This window comes from Lipotes vexillifer, unplaced genomic scaffold (genome assembly GCF_000442215.2).
Source record: "Lipotes vexillifer unplaced genomic scaffold, Lipotes_vexillifer_v1.1 scaffold1930, whole genome shotgun sequence".
Taxonomy (NCBI): Eukaryota; Metazoa; Chordata; class Mammalia; order Artiodactyla; family Lipotidae; genus Lipotes; species Lipotes vexillifer.
Window position 1 is genome coordinate 38,353 of NW_006790629.1, and position 10,194 is coordinate 48,546.

The 10,194-nt window shown below is 35.8% G+C and overlaps 1 protein-coding gene across 1 annotated transcript in view; it reads left to right on the forward strand.

Annotated features, from left to right (window-relative positions):
- The window catches only part of LOC103089718 (uncharacterized protein C12orf40), a gene marked incomplete at its 5' end in the record, with an annotated part of 28,987 nt that extends 25,376 nt beyond the window's left edge, over nt 1-3,611 (forward strand). The window contains 2 exon segments of the mRNA XM_082931316.1: nt 3,157-3,202; nt 3,205-3,611. Coding sequence (XP_082787442.1) covers nt 3,157-3,202; nt 3,205-3,611 — 453 coding nt within the window.
- Nucleotides 3,612-10,194: the final 6,583 nt, after the last annotated feature.

Consider the following 10,194-nt stretch of genomic DNA (forward strand, 5'->3'; position numbering starts at 1 on the left):
TGAGATATTAGTGAAAATAAATGTAAACAAAAATGTGAAAATATTAAAAATGTAAGAAGAATGTAAATTAAAATGTAAGTGAGCATCATTCATTCATGCTTATGAGATGGTGAATGTGTTCATTGTTATTTACAAAACCCACTCTTACTGAGATGTACGTGTGTGTATATGATAAATGCATTCTTCTTTTAAAAGGGTTTTTAAAAGAACCCATTCACAGTAATTGAAAACCTAAAACAACCAATAATACACACAAAAAGAAAGTCTCAAGACTTATGTGAAGAAAACTATAAAATACTATAATCTGAATAATTGGAGTGACATGTTTAATGCTGAGTGGGAACTGTAATCTGAATAATTGGAATGGCATTATATTCTGAGTGAGTTTCTCACAAATCACATGTTTAAATGGAATTCTCTACTAATTCTTCCATCTTCGTTTCATCTACCTTTTATCTCTAGCTTGCTGTCCAAACTGCTCTTGCTGAGGAAGTACACCAATGACCTCTAACGATGCCAAATTCATTGGACAATTTTCAGTTTTTATTTTATAAGAATTTCTAACAATATTAATAGAAATTATTATTTTCTTTTCTTGAAACATTTTCTTCTCTTTGCTTTTGTGATACACACTATCTTAGTTCCCTGCATACCTTTCTGAATGCTACTTTATGCCTTTGCCCACTTCTCTTCCACCTTTCCCTGTATATAAATGTTGTAATGTTTAGGGTTTGCTTCAGGAGCCTATTCTTCTCTTAACGTACACTCCAAACTCTAGATGATGGTACATACTCCATTGATTTTTTATAGTATTACCTGGTTGATGACAATTCTCAACTTTATGACTTTAGCTTAGATCCTTAATTAGGTGTCCAATTTCTTATTGGATATCTTCTTGGATATTTCACAAAAAACTGAACAATTCTGATCTCCCTATATCAGTTTTTCTGATAGTTCCCATATTAGTGGATACCTTTTCTATCCACTTGGTTGTTCATGCCAGAAACTTTAGTTTGGCATTTCTTTCTGTCTCATCTGCCTTCCTTAACCATATTCATTTCCTCACTTGATCCAATCAATTCTACCTCCAAAATAAATTTCATATTTATCTACTTCTCACCTAGGGTACTAGGTGTCAGTACCCTAATCTAAGGTACCATCACCTTGTTCTTGAACTGTTATGGCTGTTGCCCAAGAGATCTCTCTACTTCCACTCTTGCCCCACTTTTTCTCTAGTTAACAGTCATCATGGTCTTTTGAAAACTTAAACTGAATGATGTTACTTCTATGTTTATTCAATGGATTCCTGTTTTACTTTAGAATCTAAACTGCTTTCATTAGTGACAGGCCATGTGTGATCTAGCCCCTGGCTACATCTCCAACTTCTAGTATTCCTCTCTCACCACACTTTACACATACTGACATTCCACTTCCTTAGCTTATTAAGTCTCTTTTCTGCTTCAGCACATTTATATATTCTGTTTCTTACCTTACTGTTATTCATCCTTTAGGTCGCAGCTTAAATATGTCACTTCTTTTGAAAGCCCCTCCTTGGCTTTTCAATCTAAATTAGGCCCCTTAGTTATGCTCTTGAAATGCTTCATGCTTGCTCTTCATAATGCTTTTTTCAACTTGTAGTTACATATGCTTGTGTGTAATTATTTGATTAACGTCATTTCCACACATAAAAGTGTGTGCTGTAGAGAGCAGCAAATATGTCTGCTTCACTCACATTGCAGGTGCTGAGTATTTATTTCTTGAATAAATGTACTGATCCTATTTTCTCTAATTTATGCCCAGCCAGTTTTAATGCTGTTTCTTGGGCTTACTTTTCCTATTTTAGTACCAATCAGCTGAGGTCTATATCTCATTTTAGGTTTTTTTATGTTAACTTTGCTTTTTATTTTTAGCTAGAATAATCAATACTTTTATATAAGATTTTTATTAAAACAGTATTTTGGTTAGTTCAGTAATTAAAAGGTAAATTTTTCTTGAAGTTGAAAAATTCAAGCTACTAAATTGAAATCTAGACCTATTAAAATTTCTTAAAATTTGATTTTTTATGTAACAGTTTTGATATTTATTGCTGTTTAACCTTTCTTTTGTCTATTTGATTTCCTGTTAGCTGATGCCATTCTCTTTTTTTTTTTTAATTTATTTATTGATTTGTAGCTGTGTTGGGTCTTCGTTTCCATGTGAAGGCTTTCTCCAGTTGTGGCAAGCAGGGGCCACTCCTCATCGCGGTGCGCGGGGCCTCTCACTATCGCGGCCTCTCTTGCCATGGAGCACAGGCTCCAGACGCGCAGGCTCAGCAGCCGTGGCTCACGGGCCTAGTTGCTCTGCAGTATGTGGGATCCTCCCAGACCAGGGCTCGAACCCCCATCCCCTGCATCGGCAGGCAGACTCTCAACCACTGCGCCACCAGGGAAGTCCCCTGATACCATTCTTAATGAGTCTTTTTTGAGACTGAGCTCGTGAAAGATACAATATAGATATTTTTTGACTTAATGACTCAATGAGTGAATATTAAAACAAATTGTATGTGTTAGCTTTTTCTTTCAAAGTTATACTTCTACTTCACTCTTTTTAAGTTCTTGAAGAGTATATGTTGTATTTCATTTCCTCTCTGTGAAAAGGTAGTAGGGTGATGTCACCTATGAGTATGAAGACTAATAATGGACAAAAATCTTCTCTTTTTAGTGCTTTTGCATCTTTAATCTAAGGATTATTATTGTTTCATGCTATTTTAAAATCCATTACCTTGATTAAAAGAAAAAATTTAAAATCTAGGTTGATTTGCCACCTGCCAAAGTCTCTTCTTTTTTGAAATTTTCTATAATGTGAATTTTAAGAATGTCTACTTTTGGGCTTCCCTGGTGGCGCAGTGGTTGAGAGTCCGCCTGCCGATGCAGGGGCCACGGGTTAGTGCCCCGGTCTGGGAAGATCCCACATGCCGTGGAGCGTCTGGGCCCGTGAGCCATGGCCGCTGAGCCTGCGCATCCGGAGCCTGTGCTCCGCAATGGGAGAGGCCACAACAGTGAAAGGCCCGCGTACCGGAAAAAAAAAAAAAAAAAAAGAATGTCTACTTTGAAGTGATTAAATGATTTTTTTTTAATTTAAGCATCATTTACAGCAAAATTACTAAATTTCTTTTAGCCATCTGAAGATGAAGATCAAATTGAAGGTTCAAATAGGAGATCCATCAAACCAAAGAAACAACTAATAATTTTTATTTAGAAAGCATGGAGAAAATTCCATGTGATAGGATTATTCAAAACAATGCCAAATTTCATAAACAAAATAAGGATTTTAACCAATTCTCAATGAATAGTAATATAGATCAGTTTCCACAGTCTCAGTGTAATTCAGCACATATATTTCAAAACGTAACCAATAATAACTTAATTCTACAGGTTGTAAGGTGTGATGCATGGATACAAACGGAGAGTGAACCTGTAATGGAAGAAAAATTAGATGCTGCCATACAATGTGATATAATTTCAAAATGTAAATGTAGAAAAGATGCGTCTTCTTTTTGTAATGTTGAAAGGTGCAATGAAAATATTAAGGCAGATACCACTGGAGGGCAGGAAATCCTTAAAAACAACTAATATTCTAAAACCTCAGCCTGAGATTTTGCATTTGGTTTAATGTTTAGAGTTTTATTAACATAATAAAGAATGAGAATATTTTTGTAGCTAAGCAACTAAGTGGAAGTATTCCCATAGGTATTTTTGATAGCTTTAGTATGTCAGAGTTTTTTAGAAAATAATATATATGTAAATTTACTATCTCATTCTTATGGTGATTATTAATTACATTATGATATGCTGCTGTTTATGGATTAAAAATATGTTTAATTACTTCTTTGTTGCATTTATGTTAAAATTTAGTGCTGTTGCATCTTTTGGCAAAAATGTTCTCTCCCAAGAGTTTAAGACAGAAAATAATACTAAATAATACTAAATATGTTTTATAACTTAATTATAAGAATTTTCTTAGCTACTTCTCTTAACTACTATACCATCATTAAAAATTCTGGCATTAAGTTTTAGATAAAGTATTTTTTTCTAAGTTGGAGAACATTTTTGTTGGTGCTTATATTAATTCATAGGAATGGTTTTTCTCTTCAAGATTAAAAAAAATGTTTTAATGCTTTTGTAAAAGAATTGATCAACATTGGAAAACAATTTATGTTTACTAATTTTAATATTACATAAGATTTTCATAAATAATGCATCAGAATTTCTCATTTGTAAAATATAGGCTTTGTTTCCAAACATAACACTTATTTTTTTTGGTCAAGATTTTAAATGTTCACACTAGTCATTTTAGAAAATGGACATTTGTATGGGTATATTACAAAGTGACCAGCAGGGGGCATTCTGATATCTAATGTAACAAAAATAAAATTGTTAGGACTTTCTGTTAAAGGGTGATTAGATGCTGCATTTTTACATGTACACATATCACTCAATAGTTTGTTTTACAGAGGTGATCTGAAACATAACAATTTAGAAACACCAATAGCTAATATTTAAACAGTAGCAATCTTTAGGTTTTTAGCTAGTTTTAGGAAGCTCTCTTTGCTGCCTCAGAGAGAGCACAATGAACTCTAAAATAATTTTCTTAAAGTAGGGTAATCATCTCATGAAAGGGTAATATAATTATCTGATGTATACTGGTAGTTTTTCAAAAGGCCAGATTTTCATCCTGGTATTCAATAAAAAGTATTCCATAGTGGATTGATTATCCTGAGCATTGTTTTGTAAAATATGACATATTGTAGTAATGAAGACCTATATATGGAAAAGAAGACAATACTGGTGATACTAGAATAAGATTGAGCTTTGAATCTTGGGTTGTTTCAAATATCATGTAAACTGATTTTTTCCCCAAATACAAATCAAAGTCTAGCAGCTATTAAAAGCACATTCATTACAAAAGATCACACCTAGTTACATTTTTATCAATATCATAATGTGGCAGTTAAGATTAGTAAGGTAAAGAAAAATATACGGGCTATTTAGTGTAATGACTGCACACAGTGATAGCAGGGTAAGGTTCAGTGTAGTAAAGAATTTAAATTTGCCCCAAAAGAGATCTGGTTTTTTACCCTTGGCTTTTGTGAGGTAATCTCTAAGCTCTTGGAGTGTCATGGCTGATAGAAGTGTCTTTGTTTGCCTTGGGACCTTGGGCCAAGCAAGATAGTTAACAGTGTGATTTAGGATGGGACTTTGAGTCAAGCAATATCAGCTCAACTTCCTAAGGGGCTAGAAACTGAAATCAGCCATATGGGCTGTCAGTCATGCCACTGTGATAGAGCCAGAGTAAAGGCTCTGGACACCAAGGCTCAGGTGAGCTTCCCTGGTTGGCAGTACTGTGTGTTGTCACACATTTATACCAGGAAAATAACACTGTCCATGACTTGTAGAAGACTGGAAGCTTTGTATTACTTTCTTAGACTCTGTACTAAGTGCCTCTTACCTGGGCTGATTTTAATGTCTCCTTTCCTTGTAATAAACTGTAACTATGAATTTAACAGCTTTCAGTGAGTTCTGAGTCCTTCCAACAAATTATCAAATCTGAAGGTGCTCTTGGAACCCCTGAATTTTTATGGACTGTTCCCTAACGTTGTAGTTGCTAACTCTTTAGGGAAATAAATATATTTGGATAGGAAAGTGAGTACAGATTTACAAAATAAAGTGGACATATATAACAGAATAGATTATAATATACTTCTCAAAATACTAGTTTAGAGTTTCTTTTGGTGAAACAATTTAATGAAAAAAATTAACTGAGGTAAACATAGCCTTCTTCCATATTTGCAATTTAAGGTTTATAGAACAAAGTAATCCTAGCTAAGTTTTATCCAAATGAAACAAAATGGAAAACTTAATGATTTTGCACACATTTGTAATATAAACTGTCAATCACAGTGATTTCAAATAAAATACTGTACATCCAATAATGGCTATTGTATATAATATCGATCTGGAGTTTAACAGTTTGTGAAAAGTTGCCACCTGAAATAATATGAAGCTATATTTGGGGGTAGTCTCATGTAATTTACTTTTACAGCACATCGTAATTGTAAGTTATTTGTGTAATTTCTTGTTTCATGTTTATTTTCCCCATGACACCATATATGGCAGTATGGCAAATGTCAGTACTCTGTCCACATTACCTTGGCACTTTCCATTTCAATACATGCCAACCTGATTTCCAACTGCCAGCACATTTGACTCATTCCCTGAGGGGTTTCTCCTTGCTGCAGATACCTGTTTGGCCTATGTGCAGGCAGGCAGGTAGTACCAGGGTATTAATACTGTCTGAAAGCAGTCTTTTTAGAGCAATGACTGATGGTAGATGGTGAATAAACACCCCAGTTCCCTTGCCTCTTGAGCAGGATAATGTCCTCAGAAGTGTGTTCTACACCACTGCTTAAAGTGTGATCCACTGACTTGTAACATCAACATCACCATTGCTTGAGAGTTGGTTAGAAATGAAAATTCTTAGAATCCACTCCAAAATTACTGTATCAAAATCTCTTGGAGTGGGGCCAAAGAATCTGTGCTTAAATAGGCGATGTTTATACATTCTAAAGTTGGAGAAACACTATTCTTCCAGAGTTCCTCAGAAGTATTATGCTTCAGTTGCTTTCAATGGTAACTTGCTTGATAGTAAGCCCTTTGTTACCTTCCTTCTTTTCCTATCTCACTTCTTCAATTCCATACCAGTGTTTCTTGAGATCACACCCCAAACATATTACATGCGCTTAAATTCTTGGCTTATGATTTGCTTCTGAGGTAATCCATACTGACAAGTTAGGGGCCATGACAAATAGCTGAATGAATTGTCTTTATTGGTGTCACTCAAATGTTAACATAAATAATTTTCTGGTTTTACAATTCTCTTGTACCGGTTTTCTATTTCTGCCACCTGCTGAAAACTCAGTAAATGGGACTAGAAGCATATAGACACAAGTGAAGAGAGAATTAGTGAAATGAAATATTCATCATAATAAATTATCCAGATGCAGGAGAGAAAAAGAAATAGAAAATATGAAAGAGAGTGAATTAAACAGTAGCAAGGATATAATGAGAAACTCCAACATATGTTTAACTTAAGTACCAATAGCAGAGGAGAGAAATAGGATTTTGAAGAGATAATGGCTGAGAATTTTCCAGAATTCATCAGTAACATTAATCCACAATTCAAGGAGGCCAACAGATTCCAAGTAGTATAAATAATGTTACATCCATGTCTAGACCCAGCATAGTGAAATGGCAAACCTCAAAGACAAGATGTTGAAAGGAACTGGAGAGAAAATGACCTTCCTAGAAGGACGACAACACTGTTAGGTTATTTTTAAAAGCAATAATGAATGCCAAAAGACTGTAAAAATACCATCCAAATCCTGATAGAAAAATAACAAGTCACTCTAGAATTGTGTTTCCAGCCCTACAGATCTAGCACTATTTGACACCACCATACTAACCAATACTAGCATGAAGGACCCAATTTTGTAGGCTACAGCAATTTATATTTAAGCTTTTTGAATGCAGGTACTGATTTTTCTTTGTGGAAAAACTTTCTAATTTTTTCACTGTTTGGTTTTTAACCCATATGCACAATTTTTCCACTGCTTCTATTTTTTTAGGCCCTCTTCTTATTGACTTTGCAACACTTGAAGTTGTTCCAGTGATGGACTTTATTTATCTTTCCAGTGTTTTCTCTGATGGTCTGCAATGTATATTCCTTTATGCCTGTTGCTGAGGAGCTACCACATGTTCTCTCATTCCTTTAAAATTACTTTATTATTTCAAACTTCTCTTTAATACTTAAAGCTTTACTTTTACATGCACTGCTTGGCCTTTTTGAATCAAGATATTTAGATCTGTTTTGAATGTTTATATCTATATCTATCTGTTTATATAGATATCCACAAATATGAAAACTTAAAAGGTAACAGTGAATTAACGTAACTGCTAAGTTTTTAATGGATGTGTGTTCATTTTGTATATACCTATACGGTTCAGTTCAAATGGGTGCAGTTTTGTGCATTCACCTAGTGTCCTGGGTCCACCCACCCATGGGCCAGCACTACTCCCAGGACATCCTGGGCCCTGGCCTGCCTACCAGCAGCTTGACAACAGCTCCAAGACACCTTGGAACCCTCAGCAATGCACACCAGGATCCAGCCCCAATCACAAGTGAGCCGACACCAGCTTTAGGATACCCTGGACCCTGAAGCCAGCCATGTCAGGAACCAGTCGCCCCTACCAGCAGTTTGATACTAAATCCAGGAACCCCAGCTTCACAACCACCCACCCCAGAACTTGATTCCACCTACCAATAGACCAACACTAGCCCTGGACCCCCCTGAGGCTCCACAGCCAGCCATCTCATGACCTGGCCCCACTCACCAGTGGCCAGCAGCCTCTGCACAAGACAGGTTCTGGCCACCAAATTGACCAGGAACCAACAACAACTGCTAGATGGTCCATAGTAGTCAGTCCACCACCACAGAAGGACACATGCAACCTACACAGGGGGCACCCCAGAGCATATAGCTCTGGTAACCAGATGGGAGTGCACTGCTGGGAAGCATAGAACATTGCCTACAAAAGGTCCCTTCTCCAAGATTGGAAAGTGTAACCAACCTACCAAATACATTGATGTAAAAACAGAAAATTAGGCAAAATGAGGTGACAGGAATAAGTTCCAAGAAAAAAAGGAACAAGGTAAAACCCAGAAGAGAAACTAAGTGAAGTGTAGATAAGCTATCTACCCAATAAAGGGTTCAAGGGAATGACTGTAAAGATGTGCAAAAACTCAGGAGAACATTGGATGAACAGAATAAGAAGTTAGAAATCTTCAACAAAGAGAAAATACATAGAAGAACCAGAGGTGAAGAAAATAATAACTGAAATTTCAAAATACACTGGAAGGAATAGTAGATTAGATGATACAGAGGAACAGTTCAGTGAGCTGGAAGACAGAATAGTGGAAATGACTGAAGTTGAACCGAAAAAAGAATTAAAAGAAATGGGGACAGTTTACTACCATTCACATTATAGGGCAGTCTCAGAAGGAGAAGAGAGAGAGTAGGGGCAGAGGACATATTTGAAGACATAAAAGATGAAAATGTCCCTAAGCTGGAAGAGAAAACAAACATCCAGGTTAAGAAAGCACAGAGTGTCCCATACAGGATCAAGCCAAAGAGTACCAGACCAAGACACATTGCAGTTAAAATGTTAGAAATTAAAGAGGTAGTATTAAAAAGCAGCAAGGGAAAAGCAGCAAGTTACATAAAAGGAAACTCTCATAAATCTATCTGCTGACTGTTAAGCAGAAATTCTTCAGGTGAGAAGGGACTGGTACAATATATTTAATGAGATGAAAGGCAAAAAGCTACAACCAAGAATACACACACAGCAAGGCTTTCATTCAGATTTGATAGATAAGAGTTTCATGGACAAACAAAAGCTAAAAGAGTTTGGCACCACCAAACCAGTTTTACAACAAATGTTAAAGGGACTTCTCTAAGTGAAAAAGAAAAGGCCACAACTAGAAACAGGAAAATTACAAAAGAAAAAATCTCATTGGTAAAGACAATGTATAGTAAAGGCAGTAAATCAACCGCATACAAGCTAGTAAGAAGGTTAAAAGACAAATGTAGTCAAATCAAATATATATCCACAATAACTAGTTAAGGTATACACAAAAGAAAAAGATGTAAAATATGAGGTCAAAACAAATGTGGGAGGATAAAAATACAGTGTCATTAAAATTCATTTGAACTTGAGAGATCAGCAACTTAAAATAATAATGTATACCTCATGACAATTAGAAACCAAAAATCTTTAATGATAAATACACACAAAATAGAAAGGAATTCAAATATAACACTAAAGATTGTCATCTGATCATAAAAGAAGAGAGCAAAAGAACAAAAGAACTAACTACAAAAGCAACCCCAAAACAATTTACAAAATGGCAATCAGTACATACATATCAATAATTACTATAGGGCTTCCCTGGTGGTGCAGTTGTTGAGAGTCTGCCTGCTGATGCAGGGGACGCGGGTTCGTGCCCTGGTCTGGGAAGATCCCACATGCCACGGAATGGCTGGGCCCGTGAGCCATGGCCGCTGAGCCTGCGCGTCCAGAGCCTGTGCTCTACAACGGG